Here is a 22901-nt window from a genome sequence, read left to right as displayed (position 1 = left end):
CACTGAGGTAATCGTGTAACCACAGGTGAACTACTTTCCCCCTCACGTTTTCCTAAACATAGCTTTGGCTTTCTCACCTGTCTGCCTTCAATGCCCTCGTCTTCTTAAAGCTTTTTCAGTCCTCTCCCTTATATCTCCCTCCCTCGCTCCTCCAGGACTCATTCTGTTTCTATTTATACTCTAGTCTGCTGTTCTTTTGGCGATTAAACAGGCAGCTTGCAAATTTGCTGTCCGTTCTTATTTTTTGCACTTTTATGTAGCTCATTTATAATGACTTAACTTTTAATGTACTTTAATCTTGCCCCAGCTGGATTATACCTCATAGATAATTGGAACTTCAGAGTTCTTCCTTCCAAGTTGCTTGGCACAGCGTCTTGCCCCCAGTAAGCACTTGCCTTATTCTTTTATTGACATGATTTGACTCCCACAGTCAAACACTAATGAATCATTCATAAAATGTTGAGTTCCTACCTCAAGCAAGAACTGGTATATACTGTGAATATACATAAATAACTCGTAAGTTAGGTAAAAGTTAAAGAAATAAACATTTTGGCACATTTAGACTCAATCAGTAACAGCCCTGCAGCGCCAGGTTTTTTTGCTCCTGCGAGAGTTGCGTTCCTGTGGGATTTGAGGACCAATCAGCAGTGCCGACGGAGCCCTGCCTTCCATTGGCTGGCGTCGTCCCGGAAGCACATGCTGGGCCGGGCCCGCAGTACAGTCTTCGAGGCGCTGCTGCGGTATCGCCAGCGTTGATCTCAGGAGACACTGTGGCTCAGGAGCTGCACGTTGACGCTCTAGGTTCTGCAGGGAGGCGGAGGACGGAGCCGCTGGCCCTGAGGTAAGTAGGACTAACTAGGAGGGAGTGACCTGCGACCTCATGTGATCTGAGCACCATTATGGACCACGATACAATTTAGGCCTGGGTTCACTCAGAGAGGAGTATCCCAACCGTCCGGGTAGTAAGAAGCTCTCCCTTAGCCCTAGCCAAGTGGGGCCTGAGTAGTCCTAAGTACAACAGAAGACTGTTTCTACCAGGGGCCTCGCTGCAGCCTTTCTGATTTCTGGATGGGACTGATTTTGAGTCGAACCTTCAGCCTATGTTTAGCAGAAGTCAGCCTCCAAAAGGAGGTGGTGGCATGCTGAGATTCAGTTCAGTCGCTCAGTGTCTGACTATTTGCGACCCCGTGGACTGTAGCACGTCAAGCCTTCCTGTCCATCACCAACTCCGAGAGCTTACTCAAACTCATGTCCATCGAGTGCGTGATGCCATCCAACTGTCTCATCCTTTGTCCTCCCCTTATCCCGCCTTCAATCTTTCCCAGCATCAGGGTGTTTTCCAAGGAGTCAGTTCTTCGCATCAGGTGGCCAAAGTATCCGAGTTTCACCTTCAGCATCAGTCCTTCCAATTAATATTCAGGACTGATTTCCTTTAGGATGGACGGGTTGGATCTCTATTGCAGTCCAAGGGACTCTCAAGAGCCTTCTCCAACACCGCAGTTCAAAAGCTTATCTGAGGTTACTGATATTTCTCCCGGCAATCTTGATTCCAGCTTGTGCTTCATCCAACCCAGCATTTTGCATAATGTACTCTGCATATAAGTTAAATAAGCAGGGTGGTAATATGCCACCTTGACTACTCCTTTCCTGATTTGGAACCAGTCTGTTGTTCCATGTCCACTTCTAACTGTTGCTTCTTGGGATTCATACAGATTTCTCAGGAGGCAGATCAGGTGGTCTGGTATTCCCATCTCTTTCAGAATTTTCCAGTTTGATGTGATCCACACAGTCAAAGGCTTTGGCATAGTCAATAAAGCAGCAGTAGATGTTTTTCTGGAACTCTCTTCCTTTTTCGATGATCCAGTGGGTGTTGGCAATTTGATCGCTGGTTCCTCTGCCTTTTCTAAACCCAGCTTGAACATCTGGAAGTTCACAGTTCACATATTGCTGAAGCCTGGCTTGGACAATTTTGAGCATTACTTTGCTAGCATGTGAGATGAGTGCAATTGTGTGATAGTTTGAACTTTCTTTGGCAATTAGGAGTTTGGAAAGCTGTATTCTTGTTCTGATTCATAGGTTCAAGTACAGCAGATTAGAAAGGAGAAAGGCTATAGAAACACCTATGCATGTGGTTCATAGACATGAAGCAATTTACCCAGGGTCACATCTTTGTGATACACTCCACTCCAGTGCTTTTTCCCACTCCAACATGCATAATCCCACTTATAAAGTCAGTGTAGTATTCATCCTTAAAATATTCTAGTGAGCTTCTGTTTCCTCTTTCATCACTTCAGTTATATGGACTTCTTAGACTTTAATGGTATCTTAATTGTTCTTACCACATTCCTCTTTTTATGGGCAAAAATTAGAAATGTCAGTGGTATGTACCAGTATTAAAAAGTTTTTCATTTACTCCTCATTAAGTATTTTCACTCAGTTCAGCAGCTGCAGTGTGTCAGACATTATGTTCCACACAGGGTTGCCTCAATCACTCTTAGAAAGGAATCACTGAAATTAAAAATCTAGGATTATAGATGTAATTCTCTCATCTTTCACCATCTCTCTCTACTTTTCATCAGCTTATGACTTGAAACGAGCTCTATGTGCTTCATTTTTCTCATCCATAAAAAACGGAGATGTTAATAGTATCTATCTCACATGGCTGGCGTGGAGATTAAATATGTTAATAATGTGTACAGGCTTACACATTAGAATATGCCTGGCATTAAGTAAGCATTTGTAATTGCTTGCTACTCTTATCTTGGGCTATTTAGCTTTAGAATTCATTTTTGGATGAGTGATCATTCTCATACCAGATGTCATATCTTTGTCTATTTCAGTGAGATATTTCTTCTTAATTACTAAGTACTAGTAGAGTGCCAAATGATTATAAGACAAAATGACTTCCCTTGAGATCCTTCCTGGTCTTCCTGGTCTCCCTTGCTGCCATTGCTGAATCTACTGATTTTAATGCACTTTGAAGAGGGGTCTTAGATACTTGCATAGCAGTGATTAAAGACAGTAGCAGTGTTTTGTGTTAAATACTGATAGTTTGAACAGTGACAGTATATATTTTCTTAGTGACTTGCATGTAAAATCTGTGTGAATAAGCAATATATTTTGTTTTATCCTATTTTAAAAGTCTAGTTTCCTGAATTACTGCTAAAATTTAATTGGTATAAAAATCAATCTGATCTTTCTGCTTTATATAAAAATTGGAAAGAAAGTTTCCTTTAGTACTGAGATGACATTTGGATTTTCTTAGATTCTTTTTTTTTAATTTATTTTTAATTGGTGGATAATTGATTTACAGTGTTGAGTTGATTTCTGCCATACAACAGCATGAACCAGCCATAAGTATACATATGTCCCCTCCCTAACGTTTTAATATTACATAAGCTTTACTGGTATAGTGAATACATTTTACTAAAGGCCTTATGTTTGTTTTTGTGACTCAGGTTTTCCTCTCTATGACCTTTATTCAAAGGTTCAGTGAATTCTGTACCTATCCAGAAAGTTGATAGAACTCACCTAATTAGAAATTGAATGCAGTATTCTGATTTAAGTTTGGAATTTTAAAGTAATCTTCTCTTGGATAAAATGTTTTCTCACTTACCTTTGTATTAGACCTAAAGCACTGATTAACAGTTGAATTGTTTTGGATACTGCCCAAAGAAAACTTCTGTCTTCCGTTTAAGTGGATTATTGACACTGATTTGGTTTTCTACATAGATTAAAAAAAAATAGTCGTGGTATTTTTAGTAGTGCTGGTAGTGGTAAAGAATCTGCCTGCCAATGCAGTAGCTATATCTTTTGCCAGTGGAGAGCACAAGTTCGATCCCTGGGTCAGGAAGATCCCCTGGAGTGGGGCATGGCAGCTGACACGAGTATTCTTTCCTGGAGAATCCCATGGACAGAGGATCCTGGCAGGCTGCAATCCATAGGGTCCCACAGAGCTGGACACAACTGAAGCTACTTAGCATGCATGCATGCACATGGTACATACATATGAAATACTAGCTTCACAGTAATAGTTATTTTGAGTGCTAAGTCATTTCAGTTGTGTCCCCATGGACTATAGCCCGCCAGGATCCTCTGTCCATGGGATTCTCTAGGTGAAAATACTGGAGTGGGTTGCCATGCCCTTCTCCAGAATAGTTACTTTAGTTAAATAATGTTGTTTTTTCAATATCATCAGAATACCACAAACATTTTCTACTTGTCAATTGAGCTATGAAGGTAAAAATGTGCCTAGAACCTGTCAGAGAATTAGGAATTTTCATGATGTCTGTAACAGTAACTCTTATGTTGGAATCCATCCCCACTTCCACTGCCCCAGCACCCATTCTTCAAAGAACAGAAGCTGCAGGAAAACAAAACCAGGGTACTGCAGCCATTAGCATTTTAAGCTACGTTTGTTCAATAAGTTCAAATTATTTTAGTTTTTATATCATTTTAGATGGATGAGGCATTTATTTAGGTACAAAGGAGAGTTTTTGGCAGTCTTAACAAAAATATCTTTGTATAGAATTTATTGTGTATGTCTATCACTGTAAAATAAAATCTTTCCTACTTAGGACCACACGTTTTCTGCTATGTATACTAACACTGACTGAACTCAGTATTGTTATTTAATTATTTGCAGGTAATGCTTGATTTAGTCTTAGTAGATTTGTTTACTGCTTAGAGTGTAAAGGAAACATGAAATTATACATTATATGTATCTTGCCTCATTCCATATGTAGCCTCATTCTTCATGGTATTTTATTGTTTTGTCTATTATTGCAGGCATAAAAGTACTTATAATAAATATTGTTTTTAATCATCTTTCCAACTTGTTCTATCTTTATTTTTAAGTAAGGAAGCACCAGTTTAGACATATGCTTCACATAATTTTTTACACATATACTTTTTGGAAGTGAAAAGAAAAATAGAATATAATTGATTTATGTAAATCACTATAATTGTCTGAAGAAGTGAAGAAGTGAAGTTGCTCAGTCGTGTCTGACTCTTTGTGACACCATGGACTATAGCCTGCCAGGCTCCTCTGTCCATGGAATTTTCCATGCAAGAGTACTAGAGTGGGTTGCCATTTTCTTCTCCAGGGGATATTCCCAACCCAGGGATTGAACCCAGGTCTCCCATACTGCAGGCAGATGCTTTACCATCTGAGCCACCGGGGAAGCCCATAATTGTCTGAAGGCCGATGTAAAACCAGGCTTATACCAACAGCAGTTTCTAAAGTAGCTATAGCTAGAAATTAAAAATAAATCTGATAAATGAGATAATTCTTTATAAAACTCAATGCTATGTTTGTGTTTTTGAGCACTCAGAATTCAAAGAACATGCTTTAAATTATATTTTGGTTTAATATCATTAATACTTCAGTCAAAGTGTTGAAATTCTTTTTTCTCCAGCTTTGCAAATATGATATTTTCTTTGGTCTGTGGTTTTAATGTTTCATTGCAGAACAAAATGGCAGATGCTGAGGCAGGCAAGAAGATCTTTATTCAAAAATGTGCTCAGTGCCACACAGTGGAGAAAGGTGGAAAACACAAGACTGGTCCAAATCTCTGGGGCCTTTTTGGCAGAAAAACAGGACAAGCGCCAGGATTTTCTTATACCGAGGCAAACAAAAACAAAGGTAAAAGCTAGGCAGTTGTTGGAGCGAACCAGAAACTTTGTAGCAAAGAAGAAAGCATAGGATTTGATATTATAATAATTTCCTAATTTGCAGTATTAAAAACAAAATCCACATGTTTATATTACAGAAATATTAATGTATATCAAAAGATCTGTGTTTGGATAACTGGTCATGTTTTTATCAGCAAAATTAGCAGTCCTCTGTAGCATTAATTTTTTGCCTATACAAGGCACTTCATTTTTTGCAATACATTTATTTTGAAAAAGCATAAACTAAATTTAAAAAATCAAATTATGTTTTAATGGCATAATGGTAATTTTCTATTTGTGGTAGTGATTCTTAGCAGGGTGAAATAGTATATTCAATTTGAAAAAGTATATTCAGTTATATTTCAGCTTGAAAAAGTATAGTCAGTCATTTCTTTGTTGATAGAAGGTATGTAGATGGCAGTGAATTTTAGGTTGAAATTAAATATAGTTGCAAACGACTGTAATATGTTTGCAAAGCAATTTATTACTCCTGGAGATATCTATATATATTTATAAATATAGTTAGAATTCACTTAAAAAATAAAGTACTTCTCTGTTTTGAACTGTTCTTGGGATCTGAGCATTTCTTCAGTTCAGTTCAGTTCAGTTCAGTTCAGTCACTCAGTCGTGTCCGACTCTTTGCGACCCCATGAATCACAGCATGCCAAGCCTCCCTGTCCTTCACCAACTCCCGGAGTTCACTCAGACTCGCGTTCATCGAGTCAGTGATGCCATCCAGCCATCTCATCCTTGGTCGTCCCCTTCTTCTCCTGCCCCCAATCCTTCCCAGCATCAAAGTCTTTTCCAAATTTCAGATCACTACTATACTACTGTTTGGAAAGATTTTTATTTTACTTTATTTTATATTTCTTTTTATTTTTCTAGTAGATGAAATTCACATAAATACGATAGGCCTTTTTGAAGTATAAAATTCAGAAACATTTACTGTATCCACAGTGTTGTACAATCACCACCTCTGTAGTTTCAAAGCTTTTTTGTTATCCCAGAAAAACCCTTGTACCCATTAAATAATCACTCCTCATATCTAACTACTAGCCTTTGGCAATCACTTATCTGCTGGAATGGGTGAATTTAACTCAGATGACCATTATATCTACTACTGCGGGCAGGAATCCCACAGAAGAAATGGAGTAGCCATCATGGTCAACAAAAGAGTCAGAAATGCAGTACTTGGGTGCAGTCTCAAAAACGACAGAATGATCTCTGTTCGTCTCCAAGACAAACCATTCAATATCACAGTTATCCAAGTCTATGCCCCAACCAGTAACGCTGAAGAAACTGAAGTTGAGCGGTTCTATGAAGACCTACAAGACCTTTTAGAACTAACACCCAAAAAAAGATGTCCTTTTCATTATAGGGGACTGAAATGCAAAAGTAGGAAGTCAAGAAACACCTGGAGTAACAGGCAAATTTGGCCTTGGAATGCGGAATGAAGCAGGGCAAAGACTAATAGAGTTTTGCCAAGAAAATGCACTGGTCATAGCAAACACCCTCTTCCAACAACACAAGAGAAGACTCTACACATGGACATCACCAGATGGTCAACACTGAAATCAGATTGATTATATTCTTTGCAGCCAAAGATGGAGAAGCTCTATACAGTCAACAAAAACAAGACCAGGAGCTGACTGTGGCTCAGATCATTAACTCCTTATTACCAAATTCAGACTCAAAGTGAAGAAAGTAGGGAAAACCCCTAGACCACTCAGGTATGACCTAAATCAAATCCCTTATGATTATACAGTGGAAGTGAGAAATAGATTTAAGGGCCTAAATCTGATAGATAGAGTGCCTGATGAACTATGGAATGAGGTTCATGACATTGTACAGGAGACCGGGATCAAGACCATCCCCATGGGAAAGAAATGCAAAAAAGCAAAATGGCTGTCAGGGAAGGCCTTACAAATAGCTGTGAAAAGAAGAGAGGCCAAAAGCAAAGGAGAAAAGGAAAGATATAAGCATCTGAATGCAGAGTTCCAAAGAATAGCAAGAAGAGATAAGAAAGCCTTCTTCAGTGATCAATGCAAAGAAATAGAGGAAAAGAACAGAATGGAAAAGACTAGAGATCTCTTCAAGAAAATTAGAGATACCAAGGGAACATTTCATGCAAAGATGGGCTTGATAAGGACAGAAATGGTCTGGACCTAACAGAAGCAGAATATATTAAGAAGAGGTGGCAAGAATACACAGAAGAACTGTACGAAAAAGATCTTCACGACCCAGATAATCATGATGATGTGATCACTAATCTAGAGCCAGACATCTTGGAAACTGAAGTCAAGTGGGCCTTGGAAAGCATCACTACGAACAAAGCTAGTGGACGTGCTGGAATTCCAGTTAAGCTATTTCAGATCCTGAAAGATGATGCTGTGAAAGTGCTGCACTCAGTATGCCAGCAAATTTGGAAAACTCAGCAGTGGCCACAGGACTGGAAAAGGTCAGTTTTCATTCCAATTCCAAGGAAAGGCAATGCCAAAGAATGTTCAAACTACCGCACAATTGCACTCATCTCACATGCTAGTAAAGTAATGCTCAAAATTCTCCAAGCCAGGCTTCAGCAATACGTGAACCATGAACTCCCTGATGTTCAAGCTGGTTTTAGAACAGGCAGAGGAACCAGTGATCAAATTGCCAACATCCGCTGGATCATCAAAAAACCAAGAGAGTTCCAGAAACATCTATTTCTGCTTATTGACTATGCCAAAGCCTTTGACTGTGTGGATCACAATAAACTGTGGAAAATTCTGAAAGAGATGGGAATACCAGACCACCAGACCTGCCTCTTGAGAAACCTATATGCAGGTCAGGAAGCAACAGTTAGAACTAGACATGGAACGACAGACTGGTTCCAAATAGGAAAAGGAGTCCGTCAAGGCTGTATATTGTCACTATGCTTATTTAACTTATATGCAGAGTACATCACGAGAAATGCTGGACTGGAAGAAACACAAGCTGGAATCAAGATTGCCAGGAGAAGTATCAATAACCTCAGATATGCAGATGACACCACCCTTATGGCAGAAAGTGAAGAGGAATTAAAAAGCCTCTTGATGAAAGTGAAAGAGGAGAGTGAAAAAGTTGGCTTAAAGCTCAACATTCAGAAAACGAAGATCATGACATCTGGTCCCATCACTTCATGGGAAATAGATGGGGAAATAGTAGAAACAGTGTCAGACTTTATTTTTGGGGGCTCCAAAATCACTGCAGACGGTGACTAAAGCCATGAAATTAAAAGATGCTTACTCCTTGGAAGGAAAGTTATGACCAACCTAGATAGCATATTCAAAAACAGAGACATTGCTTTGCCAACAAAGGTCTGTCTAGTCAAGGCTATGGTTTTCCTGTGGTCATGTATAGATGTGAGAGTCGGACTGTGAAGAAGGCTGAGCGCCGAAGAATTGATGCCTTTGAACTGTGGTGTTGGAGAAGACTCTTGAGAGTCCCTTGGACTGCAAAGAGATCCAACCAGTGAAGGAGATCAACTCTGGGATTTCTTTGGAAGGAATGATGCTAAAGCTGAAGCTCCAGTACTTTGGCCACCTCATGAGAAGAGTTGACTAACTGGAAAAGACTCTGATGCTGGGAGGGATTGGGGACAGGAAGAGCAGGGGACGACAGAGGATGAGATGGCTGTATGGCATCACGGACTCAATGAATGTGAGTCTGGGTGAACTCTGGGAGTTGGTGATGGACAGGGAGGCCTGGCGTGCTGTAATTCATGGGGTCGCAAACAGTCGGAGACGACTGAGCAACTGAACTGAACTGAACTGAACTATCTTTTGTCTCTATGGATTTGCCTACTCTGAATATTTCATATGAAAGGAATCATATAGTATATGATCTTTTGTGTTTGAATTCTTTTGCTTAGCTTATTTTTATTGAAATTAAAGCATGTATCAGTACTTTATTTTTTTATTACTGAGTACTATTCCATTGCATGTATATGTGTGTCTGTGGGTATATATATATATATATATAAAATTGTTTTTATTCATTCATCAATTGATGTGAATTTATATTGTTTCCAGCTTGTACCTATTTTAAACAGTACTGCTGTGAACATTTGTGAAAAAGTGTTTGTTTGAGTCCCTGTTTTCAGTTACCTTAAATCTATACCTGGGAGTGAAATTGCTGGATCAGTTAACTACACTTAACTTTTCAAGGAAAAGTCAAACTATTTTCCACAGTGGTTACACCATTTTTCTTTTCCATCGGCAATGGAGGAGGATTCTTATTTCTCTGTATACTCACCCACACTTGTTATTTCCTCCTTTTCTTCTCTTTTACTGCCATCTTAGTGGATATGAGGGCTTCCCGGTAGCTTGGCAGTAAAGAATCTGCCTGCAATACAGGAGATGCGGGTTTGATCCCTGGGTTGAGAAGATCCCTGGGAGAAGGAAATGGCAACCCACTTCAGTATTCTTGTCTGGGAAATCCCATGGACAGAGAAACCTGGTAGGCTACAGCTGATGGGTCTCAAAAGAGTTGGTCACAACTTAGCAACTAAAAACAACAGCAACCGTGGGTAGGAAGTAGCGTTGGTGGCTTTGCTTTGTATTTCCTTAATGATCCATAGTGTTGAACATTGTTTCATGTGCTTGTTGGCCATTTGTATATTTTCTTTGGAAAAATGTCTGTTTATATTCTCTACCCATTTTTCGTTAGAGTTGACTTTTTGTCAGGTTTTAAGAGTTCTTTCCAGGTGGTGCAATGGTAAAGAATCTACCTGCCAATGCAGGAGACACAAGAGACATAGGGTCGATCCCTGGGTTGGGAAGATCCCCTGGAGTAGGAAATGGCAGCAAGACTCCAGTATGCTTGCCTGGAAAGTTCCATTGACAGAGGAGCCTAATGGGCTACAGTTCATGGGGTCACAAAGAGTTGGACACGACAGAGCACACGTGTGCTGCACTGCACTGCAAGAGGTGTCCATGTATTCTGAACATTAAACTCTTATCAGATAAGTGACTTGCAGTTTTTTCTCTTATTCTGTAGATTGTCTTTATTTTTAAAAATGATGTCTTTTGATGAACAGTGGTTTTTAATTTGTATAAAGTCTTTATTTTTATTGTTGATGTTGCTTGTGTTTTGGATGTTAAATCTAAGAATCTGTCACCATATCAAAAGTCATAAAGATTTACCCTATATTTTCTTCTAATAGTTTTAGTTCTTACATTTCGGTCACTGTCTTACCTCTAATTAATTATCATTAACTTTTTATATAGAGTGAGGTAGTGGTCCCACTTTATTCTTTTGCATGTAGTTATTTAGTTGTCCTTGCACCATTTTTTGCGGAGATTCATTCTTTCACAGTTGAATGGAATTTACTTGCTTGTTGAAAATCAGTTGAGGTTTACTTCTGGACTTTCAGTTCTCTTCCATTTGTATGTCTGTTCTTGCAGACATACAGCAATGCAGCCTATTGCCTTTCTGTTCTTATACTAGTGCCACACTGTTTTGGTTATTGTAGCTTCCTAATGAATTTTGAAATTTGGAAGGATGAGCCCTCCAACAGTGTTTTTATTTTTCAATATTTTTTTGGCTTTTCAGGACCCTTTGTAACTTCCTGAGTTTGAAGATCATTTTTCCATTTCTGCAAAAAAGGCCTATAGAATTTTGATAGAGATTGCATAATATCTGTAAGTTGCTTTGGCAAGTATTGCCATTTTAACGGTATTAACATTATATTCTATGAACATGGGATGCCTTTCCATTTTTTGGCGTGGGTGCTCAATCAGTCACGTCCGACTCTCTGTGACCCCATGAACTGTATCCCATCAGGCTCCTCTGTCTATGGAATTTTCCAGGCAAGAATACTGGAGTGGGTTGCCATTCCCTACCCCAGGAGATCTTCCTGATTCAGGGATGAAACCCATGTCTCTTGTGTCTCCTGCATTGGCAGGTGGATTCTTTACCACTGCACCACCAGAGAGGCCATGTTGATCTTGTACTGTGCAACTTTGCTAAATTCATTTATTATCTCTATAGATTTTTTTTTGTGATTCTTTAGCATTTTCTATGTAGAGAATTATGTCACCTGTAAATAGAGATAGTTTTACTTCCTTTCCAACCTGAGTAGCTTTTATTTGTTATTCTTTCCTAATTGCTCTGGTTAAGACTTCTGGTAGAGTTCTGAATAGCTCTGGTAAAAGTGAGAATCTTTATCTTGTTCCTGATCTTAGAGGGAAAGGTTTCCATTTTTTACCTTGAATATGGTGCTAGCTGTGGGTTTTCCATAAATTCTGTTTTTCATGTTAGGCAAGGTCCTTTCTATTGCTAGTTTGCTGAATGTTTTTTATCATGAAAAGGTTTTGGATTTTGTGAAATGCTTTTTCTGTGTCTGTTGAGATAACCATGTGTTTTTTTTTCCTTTTGCTCTATTAATGTTTGTATTATATTGATTTTCCTGTGTTGAACTATTCTTGCATTCCTGGGATAAATCCCAATTGGTTGTAGTGTGTAATTCTTTTAACAGTACTGTTGAATTAAACTTGCTAGTACTTTGTTGAAGATTTTTACGTGAGAGATAATTGGTTTGTCATTTTCCTGTGATGTCTTTACTTGGTGTTTGAAGAAGTTTTAAATATAGATTATTGGCAGCTATGAGTCCTTTCATTAGTGATTTGAATTTAGTACTAAAATTTTTCTTAGTAGGTTTTATACTGTTTATATAGACCAAATTGGGCTTCCCTGGTGGCTCAGTGGTAAAGAACCTGCCTACCAGTGTAGGAGATGAAGGTTCAGTCTCTGGGTTGGGAAGATCCCCTGGAGAAGGAAATGGCACCCACTCCAGTATTTTTGCCGGTGAAATCCCATGGACAGAGGAGCCTGGCAGTCTACAGTTCATGGGCTTGCAAGAGAGTCAGATACGACTTAGCGACTAAATGACAACAACAACATAAACTAAATTACCTTACTTGATTGAGCTTTGCAGACCATGTTGTAGGAGAAAGGCTTTAATATGGGTAGTTGCCATCTTGTATACTGTTTTTTATTTTCGAGTGCACATGTAATAGCTTGCTTTTTGTCAAAAGAAGGATTCTACTTATTTCAACCTGTATTAATGTTTCTAGTAAGATAGTGTTTGGGGTTGGTCTCAGCCTATTAGATTTCTTAATATGATTGCAAGGTGCACTTTACTTTGGCAACAACATTAGGAAACTGGAAAAAACCAAAGTTTATTACTCACAGATCCTTGAGGGTACACAGCATGCCTGGGACCACACAGTATGGTTGCAGGTAGAGAGAGAGAGCATGGGCTTGGAGTTTTGCTTTTATTGGGGTTGAGGATGGATTGCCTAGGGTTTTATGGGTTCACTCTTTACTGGTGAATTTAAAATATAAAAGCATGAATTAAAGCATGGGAAGGGAAAAGCAAGAAGGTCAGTCAAATAGGTATGTGGGTCTACCAGAACTTTCTGAAGAAAGGGAACTTCATGGGTGGGCAACCTGGCTCTCCATCTACTTGGGTAGTTGTTGCTCAGTTGCTCAGCCATGTCTGACTCTCCATGACCCCATGGACTGCAACACGCCAGGCTTTCCTGTCCTTCACCATCTCCCAGAACTTGCTCAAACTCATGTCCATTTAGCCGGGTGATGCCATCCAACCAAATCATCCTGTCTCATCCCCTCCTTCTCCTGCCTTCAGTCTTTCCCAACATCAGGGTCTTTTCCAGTGAGTTGGCTCTTAGAGTCAAGTGGCCAAAGTATTGGAGCTTCAGCTTCAGCATCAGTCCCTCCAGTGAATATTCAGGATTGATTTCCTCTAGGATTGACTGGTTTGATCTCCTTGCAGTCCAAGGGACTCTGTGTAGCTGGTAGTACATTTATTCAAAATGTATATATTTGAAAAAGTTGCCTCAGCAATTGAAAGCTTAATGTTCAGCACTTATATTACAATAAAAAAGATTAATTGTGAGTTACTTATACTACAGATAGATAAGATGTAGTGAAATTTTTGTTGTCTGGAATTTTGGAGAAAGAGACCTTATGGATAGTCAAATGGTTTGAGTAAAAGAAAATTAACACATCTAGATTGCCAGCTTTTTCTGTGCATATGTGAAAATAAGATACTTTTCATTTTCTCAAAGCCTTGAGAGCAGTGCCGTTTAGTAGGATGGAAAAGTGGCAAAGCCATTTGGTCCTAGACTTGGGTTCCCAGGCAAACTCTGATGAGGCGGGCAGTGTATGCTAGGTCAGTTTTAGAGCACTACGGATACATCTTAGCCTTGGAGGGCGGTAATAGTTTCCTAGGGCTGCTGTAACCAAGTACCATAATTTAGGTGGCTTAAAATAGTGGAAATTTATGGGTTCATAGCTCTGGAGGCTCGAAGTGTAAATCAGGAAGTCTGCATGGCCATGCTGTTTCTGAAGCCTGAGGACGATCCTCCCTTGCTTCTTTCCAGCTTCTGGGTGTTTGCCAGTAAACTTGGAGTTTGGGGCCTTCAGCTCCATAACTCCTGTCTCTGCCTTCATTGTTACATTGTCCCCCTGTGTCTGCGTTCACATGGCCTTCTAGCAAGGATACTAGTAATATTGGATTGGGAGACCTGTCCTCCTCAGTATGGCCTATCTTACTTTTCAGTTGTGATCATTGCTAATCACAGCCGCAATGACCTTATTTCCAAAGAAAGCCACATTCTGAGGCACCAGAGGTTAGGGGTCTCAACACAGTTTTATTCAGGGGACACCGACAAAAAATGGCCACATACGTATAAAATACATATATAGACAATTGATAAAAATTCTTATATTAAAGCAACATAAAGTTTAATCTTTGTCAAGTCAAGGGTGTTTATCACCTTTTTAAAACATCTATGTAGTTGTTACATTACTTACATTCGGCTAAGTCACTTCAGTCATTTCTCTTTTTTCGACTCCATGGACTCTAGCCTACTGGGCGCCTCTGTCCAAGGGATTCTCTAGGCAAGAATACTGGAGTGGGTTGCCATTCCCTACTCCAGGGGATCTTCCCAATCCAGGATCGAGCCCACGTTTCTTAGGTCTCCTGCATTGGCAGGTGGGTTCTTTACCACTAGTGCCACCTGGGAAGCATAGTTGTTATAATGCAATATCATTGTATTTAGTATATGTAGAAATGCTGGTTAGTAGATATTCGTTAATAAAGAATTTGTCTGGTCTTTATCTCAGGTCCTTGGGAGGGATCTGTAAAACAATGGAATTTCCCAGTGATAAGATGGTTTGCCCTGGTGGCTCAAATGGTAAAAAAAAAGTCTGCCTGCAGTGCTGACAGGGTTTGATCTGGGTTTGATCCCTGGGTCAGGGAGATCCCCTGGAGTAAGAAATGGCAGCCCACGCCAGTATTCTTGTATGGAGAATTCCATGGATAGAGGAGCCTGCCAGGTTAAATGTAGTCCATGGAGTCACAAACAGTCAGACACAACTGAGAGACTAACATGTACACACACACACACACACACACACACACACACACACACACACACACACACGAGTGTCTTTGTTGTTCAATGTTGCGCCTTGAGATTGCAGCCTGAATTTATGCTGATGAGAAAATTCGGTAGGGCTCTTGATAGGGCTGGGACTGACCAAGCTGGAAAGACCAACTCTTTGATTAGAGAATTGGGACTTCGGACTAGGTAATATCAGTCTAATCTCCAGGTATAGGGGGTAGGGGCTGGAGATTGAGTTCAGGCACACAGTGAGTGATGCAATCAGTCAAGTCTATGTAATGAAACCCCAATCAAAAACTCTGACCACTTTAAATTGGAAGCTCTGCTTGAGCTTCCTATTGGTAAGCACATCCATGTACTAGAAGGGTGATGAGTCCTGATTCCACAGGGCCAGGACCCTCTGTGTTTGTGACTTTCCCAGAACTCACCATATGGGTCTCTTCACTTGGCAGGTACTGATTTGTATCCTTTATAGTAAAACTGTGATTTTTAAGTGGTGCTTTCCTGAGTTCTGTGAATTGTTTTACTGAATTATCATACCTAAGGGGGTCCTGGAACCCTTAAACTTATAGCCAGTTGGTTAGAAGTTTGGATGGGCTGGGTACCCTGAACTTGCAACTAGTCTAAAGTGAGGCAGTCTTGTTGGAAACTTTGGAGTCTGTGCTAACTCTACACAGTTAGTATGAGAATTGAATTGCACTTATTACAGTAAGTCTTAAACTTGCATTTATTGTTTGCATTTATATGGCTCTTTAACTTTTCAAGTAATATTTTTCTATAGTGTCTTCATTTTATTATCCTCTTATAAGAACAGTCAACTTTTAAAGTGCTGATTTTTAGAACAGTTATTATTGTCCCTCTACCTGCCAACATTTTAAAACTTTCTTTTTAACATTTTCTTTGCTTATTAATATTGATTTGAAATCATATTAAAACATCACAAGTATATCTTTTATTATAGGCTATTGTCAAAGATAAAAGGCTTATAAGGCTTGTCTTTAACATTATTTAACAATTAGAAATAAAATTTTCCCAAGTGAGATTGTGTAAGTGGTATTTGTGACTTGCTTGGGCATATAATATGAGTATTTGTTAGTTTTACTAATGAAATGAGAATGATAAGTAGCAGAATGAAATTGGACTCTATTATATATTACTGACAAAAATTAATTTGAAATGCATTAAAGATTTAAATGTAAGACTGGAAACTATAAAACTCCTAGAAGAAAGCATAGGGGAAAACTCTTCCACATTGGTTGACAGTGGTTTTCTGGATATGACACCAAAGGCACAAGCAAAACGAGCAAAAATAAATGAGACTGTATTAAACTAAGGGCTTCCCTGGTAGCTCAGCTGGTAAAGAATCCACTGCAATGCAGGAGGCTGCAGTTCGATTCCTGGTTTGGGAAGATCCTCTGGAGACGGGATAGGCTACCCACTCCAGTATTCTTGGGCTTCTCTGGTGGCTCAGTTGGTAAATAATCTGCCTGCAGTGTGGGAGACCTGGGTTTGATCCCTGGGTTGGGAAGAGCCCCTGGAGGAGGGCATGGTAACCCACTCCAATATACTTGCCTGGAGAATCCCCATGGACAGAGGAGCCTTGCGGGCTATAGTCCATGGGGTCGCAAAGAGTTGGACACAACTGAGCAACTAAGCACAGCACAGCATATCAAACTGAAAAGCTTCTGAACATCAAAAGAGACAATCAACAAGATTAAAAGGCACCCTGCTGAATGGAAGAACATATTTAGAAATCATGTATCTAATAAGGGGTTAATATCCAAAATATATAAAGAACTCATACAACTCAATAGAGAGAAAACCAAACAGCCAAATTAAAAAATTTACAGAGGAACGGAATAGATATTTTCCAAAGAAGATACACAGATGGCCAACAGATACACGAAAAGGTGGCCATCATCACTAGTAACCCAGTAATGCAAATGAGATTGTCACCTCACACCTTTAGAGTGGCTGTTATCAAAAGACAGGAAATAACAGTTATTGGCAGGGATGTGGAGAAAAGGGAACCCTTTGCTCTGTTGGTGGGAATGTAAATTGATGCAGCCACTGTGGAAAACAGTATATAGCTTCCTCAAAAAGTTAAAAATATAACTACCATATGATCCAGTAATCCCACTCCTGGGTATACATCCAAAGGAAATGAAAATAGAACCTTGAAGAGGTATCTATACCACCATGTTCATTATAGCATTATTTACAATAGCCAAGAGATTGAAATGACCTAGAGCCCATCAATGATGAAAGAATGAAGAAGATATGCTATTTATACACAACAGAATACTATGCAGCCACGAGAAAGAAGGAAATCCTGCTATTTGCAACAACTTGGATGAATCTTGAGCACATCATGCTAAGTGAAATAAATCAGACAGAGAAAGACAAATCCTGTATAATATCACTTACATGTGGAATCTAGAAAAGCCAAGCTTAGGAAAATAGAGAGTAGAGTAGTAGTGACTGGGGTGGGGAGTTAGGGTAATGGAGAGATATTGGTCAAAGGATACAAACTTCCAGCTATAAGATTAACAAGTTCAGAGGATCTAATGTATAACATGGTGATTATAGCTAATAATCCTGTGTTATATACTTGAGAGTTGATAAGAGAGTATATCTTAAATGTTCTTACTACAAAAAGCAATGGCAATTATGTGATGGGATGGAGTTTTTTGCTCTTGCTATGGTGGTAATGAAAAATCAATATATAAATGTATCAAATCAACATATTGTACACCATAAACTTAGAGAATGTTATACGTCAATTATATCTCACTAAAGCTGGTAAAAATTAACAGGGTTTTAAAGTAATGTTATTTAGAATAAAATAAAGATTTGAAAAATACTTTAGCGCAGCTTGATCAAAGACAGACTTGATAAGAATTATTATTGTCAAAATAATATTTTTGGAGGGCAATGATAATTGAGTAAATTTTACAAATAAATTAACTCATGATATGCCCAGGATTCTGTGCTATCAAGTGATATAACTCAGATTCAAACTCAGTTCTTCTTGGACCTTTAATGAAGTCATATCATGGGTTTAACATATTAGCTAAACTAACTTATTAGAGTTATTAGAGTTAGAGTTAGTTTTTCCTTTTATCATAAAGAGACAGTAGGACACATAAAATCATAAATGTACTAATCATTTAATAAATAGTTTGAAATCATTTATACTATCTGAACATTCAAATGGTTCCACAGGATATTCACCATATAAGTGATGCTCATGTCTCCTGTCCTCCCATGTTCCTTTCCCTTCACCGACTAATTTTATATGGTAATCATCTTCAAAAGCATCAATTCTCCAACACCACAGTTCAAAAGCATCAACTCTTTGGCGCGAAGAGTTGACTCATTGGAAAAGACTTTGATGCTGGGAGGGACTGGGGGCAGGAGGAGAAGGGGACGACAGAGGATGAGATGGCTGGATGGCATCACTGACTCGATGGACGTGAATCTGAGTGAACTCCGGGAGTTGGTGATGGACAGGGAGGCCTGGCGTGCTGCGATTCATGGGGTCGTAAAGAGTTAGACACAACTGAGCAACTGAACTGAACTGAGCTGAATCATCTTCATAATTTTAGTGGTCATATTCATACTTTAAGTTATATCACATGCCTCTATTATTTTCTTTAACTACTTAATATCTGTCTGTTTTTCACTCTGGAGGATGAGAAAATCAAAGTAGTTGTACAACCTCCCATTTTTTCCATACTGTCTCTTAACTCTTGCTACTTACGTTTTTATTTCTGCTCTGACATAATATATATAATTTATGTCCTATGTAATTATAATTACCATAGTTGCTTTAACACTTGTCCTACATTTAGATTGGATTACTGCTTATTCCCAGCTTTTACCACAGTGTCTGTATTTATCTTTTGGTTGGTAGAAGGTTATCTATCAGTAGTTATGCCAAGAAAGAATTACTGGGGCCATATTATCTTAGTTCTTAATGTTTGAAAGCATCCATGGATTCCCATTACACTTGAATATTTTGGCTAGACATAAAATAATTGGATGATTCTTTTAGTTCCTCAAGATTTTGTATGCTTTGTGTTGGATTATTCTTTGAAGAAATCTGAAGCCAGCGTGATTGTTTTCCATTATAAGTTAATTGGTTTTATTTTTATTTTATTCTTTCCCCCCTAAGTTTCAATAAAACTCTTATTAAAATTTAGTAACTTATTGGGTTGTGCGTAAGCCTTGATTCATCTGCTTCAGACTTTCCTGGGATAGTTCTTTCAGTTGGTAGACTCAGAAGTGTTTTTTTTTTTTTAATTTTTTTTATTTTTTTTCTTTTTTTAAAAAATTTTTTAAATTTTAAAATCTTTAATTCTTACATGCATTCCCAAACATGAACCCCCCCTCCCACCTCCCTCCCCACAACATCTCTCTGGGTCATTTTGAAAGTTTTCTTGACTACATGTTTTAAAAATTTTATACTTTCTCATTTGTTTTTTAAAGAAATATTACTTGGGCCATCAGTTGTACATATTGGGATATCTTTTGTCTGTTTATCTTCTGTAACTTATTTTCCTTTGATTGTTTTAAACTTTTAATTTTTTTCATTTTTTTTTCTTTTTGCTGTCATTTATGTTTTCTGTTTTTATCATTTTCTCTTTGACCCTTTGTAGCTCTGCTGTAAACCCTTGCTTTGTAAAGATCTTTTTTGAATCCATGGGAGTGTGGTCATGATATTTCTGATAATTTCTGATGTGTATATTTCATTTATCTTTTGGCTTTTTTTCATTTCTTTCTGCTGTGTGTGTGCATGTTGTGTGTATGTGTTTTTAGTACTCTTTCATGCTGATTCCTTTTTGATTACTACTCATCTTTTGATGAGGACGATTCATCAGGATGGATATTTGCAGAAGGTCAGTAAGAGTGAGGGTCTGAGCTTTCCAGTTGGTTGTGTTCCTTACCCACAGTTATATTTTAGAGATATGTGTATGTGTGAATGTTGGCTGGGGGGTTATTTGGCTCTTCAGCTGACCAAGTCTGGTAGTTCCAGGGTTACCCAGTACCTTTCTCTTCTATCCTGTAACAAGGTAGAATCTTTCTTTTAAAGATGTATTTTCTTCTTTAATCCTGGCTCCCCTGGCCCTCCATGATATCAAATTGAATTTAGACTTTCAAAGCCAGTCGATATATACTGTACTCTTTGGGGGCCAAAGGGTTATGACTCTGCCCCCTTAGGATTTGTCACCTATTCTGGGGAACTTTTGTCTTGAAGTTAGTGACAAGCGTCCTCTCACTCTGGTCCAGGTGTTATGTCCGTGGTAGTTTTCTAATTGTATCAACTTTGGTAATAAGAGGCACTCCCTCAAGAATGTTATTAAAAGTAGAATTAGCATTTCTATTTCTCTTTGTTCATGTTCTTTTTGACTGGTTTCAGAAAGGAAAAAAAGTTAGAGGCAACTTTTTTCTCTGGTTTTAAAACTGGATTCCTGAAGTCATAAGTTTTTGGTAGAGATCTAGACAGAGGCAGCTTGCTGTGATTGGTAAAAAACCAACCAACCAACCCCCCACCTCAAACATGGAAATATGAGTTACTAGTCACAGGTTCTTGACTCTGTGTAGCCTTGCCATCTTAAAGTAAGTTATTACCCTCTCTTTGGGTCATCATTTACTTATCTGCAAAATGAGGATTTGGGTCAGCTAATCTCTAAGATCTTTTCTAGATGAACTCTGTGACTCTAGGAGGATGGCATACTGCTTAGGCACATGTCTGGGTTGATGGTTCATTGGTGTACCTTAGATAATCTTAAACAGGATTGGATTTCTATAAGAAACCCAAACAGTAGATCACCAAAGGCTAATTTTGAAATTTTCTTGTAGGTCAGAAACTGTAAGTATTTTCAGTTATAATAGCATTCCTGTTGAGTCCAAAAGTAAGGTTTTGTTCACGAATGTAGATCACATCAGTAAGTAAATTTTATAAATGTAATTATGCGAACTTAAAACTTATTTTCACCTTTATAGGCATTATCTGGGGAGAGCAGACTTTGATGGAATATTTGGAGAACCCAAAGAAATATATCCCTGGAACTAAAATGATCTTTGCTGGTCTTAAAAAGAAGAGTGAGAGAGAAGATCTTATTGAGTATTTGAAACAGGCAACATCTTCATGAAATGTTCTTACAACTTAAGAATTATTAGTTATAAACCAAAATTTTCCAATTTCAAATACTACATGTTTAAAAAATTCATATTTTATCTTTCTTGATCAGCCTGTAGCAAGTTTAACATTTTAAAATAAAAGTTGATATTTTTGATTGTGTATACCTACCCTTCAGAGTCTGAAGTTGATTTTGTCTGGTTGCTAAGGATGTGAGCAAGGTCAGGGTAGAGGAAGAGAGAGAAGGAAACTGAAACTTACTATTCTTCAGTCGTCTGTACATGCACAAAATATTTTATATATCTAGCAGATAATGGAAATAGTTTCCACATACTTATTTCTCTGCATTTTAAATGTAAATATAGCAGACATTAGGTTTAATTTTTCATTAAGTTGTTTTGGTTATATGTTTGCCTTTATAAACAATACTTAAAATAACTTCAAGGAAAAAAAAGTAGGGAAAATGAAGTCAAATATATGATCTTATCTAGGAATGTTATTGGGGAAAAAATCGCAATTGTTGACCATAGGTGACATAAAATAAAACCTAGAGAGAAGGAGAAAAGCATGTTCCATGTTAATAGACATTTATATCCATAACATACATGTTTTCTGCATTTATCTGTCGGCATTACAATGCCCTTCTAACCCTGAGTAATATAAGGCTGGACTGTAGGGAGGGATAGCAGGGACCCTGAGAGACAGGGAGAAAGAATAACAACCTTCACCCTAAACGTGAAAGGCCTCCCACCTCACAGTAACTGGGAGTGAGGCCTGGTGGGGCAGGTCCACAGCAGGCCTGTATAGAAGGGGACAGTGGCTCTGCGTGGTGTGGGATGAGCTGTGTCATCTCCAGTACTGTCACCCGAATGATACGGCCCCACACAAGGAGAAGCTGTTTCCTTGTTGATGGCATGGACAATGGACTGGTTAGGTTCATAATAGTTGAAGATAGGATAGCCATTATCTCATTTGCACTTCACAACATGGAAATTTCCATCTCATTTCCACTCACCACCACCCACCCCGCCCCCTAACACACATACACCATAAGGTGAAGTTTACCTTCTACAGTGAGACACAGGTCTGGTGCCAGAACCAAAACTTGGATCTTCTACTCCAGTTCTTAATAACTTTTCACCGTATCATAGGGATATGTTAGCTAACATTAACAGATGCCACTGCTAAGAAGATATTCCTGTCAGAAGGGGAATACGGTTGAAATGATGGTGATTTCCAGAAGGTTCCATTAAATCCTTTAAGTGCCTAGGACTACTCTTAATGCTTCTAGCAAGTGGGAGAGGGTGTACTCCTCCTGGAGCCCAGGGCCCCTGCTGAATAGGAGAGTGTGTCCCTGGGGGCCAAGAGAGGGTCTTAGGCAAAGCTGACCTTGTGACTCTCTCCCTGGAGGAGTTCTTTGATGAGGTCAGAGACATCTATAGGGACTCTCAAGCTATATTAAGGATATTACCAGTGTCAGAGCTGACTTGAGTTTGCAGTGATGTAGACTTGGGTGACATACCCTCTGTTCTGATCTGCATGAGACATAGAGCTCTGTGAGAAAGAGCTTGAACTCAATTCATATTCATAATCATAGTTCAGATTTATACAGTCCTGATAGATAAACTCGG

At 38.7% G+C, this 22901-nt stretch overlaps 1 protein-coding gene across 1 annotated transcript; it reads left to right on the top strand.

Moving 5' to 3' along the window:
- LOC106501717 (cytochrome c 2) lies at positions 727-21427 on the top strand. The gene is made up of 3 exons (XM_005675918.2): positions 727-841; positions 5470-5644; positions 21135-21427. The coding sequence occupies exons 2-3, from the start codon at positions 5476-5478 to the stop codon at positions 21281-21283; spliced, it is 318 nt and encodes a 105-aa protein (XP_005675975.1). The 5' UTR covers positions 727-841; positions 5470-5475; the 3' UTR covers positions 21284-21427.

This window comes from Capra hircus, chromosome 2 (assembly GCF_001704415.2).
Source record: "Capra hircus breed San Clemente chromosome 2, ASM170441v1, whole genome shotgun sequence".
NCBI lineage: Eukaryota > Metazoa > Chordata > Mammalia > Artiodactyla > Bovidae > Capra > Capra hircus.
Note: the sequence above shows the minus strand (reverse complement) of the source record. Positions and strands in the feature narration are given on the sequence as shown.

Excerpts from the sequence above, each read along its gene's own strand:
- LOC106501717 (XM_005675918.2), top strand. The coding sequence starts at position 5,476 with ATGGCAGATGCTGAGGCAGGCAAGAAGATCTTTATTCAAAAATGTGCT. Across the intron at positions 5,645-21,134 it reads CGAGGCAAACAAAAACAAAG|GCATTATCTGGGGAGAGCAG; the intron begins GTAAAAGCTAGG and ends TCACCTTTATAG.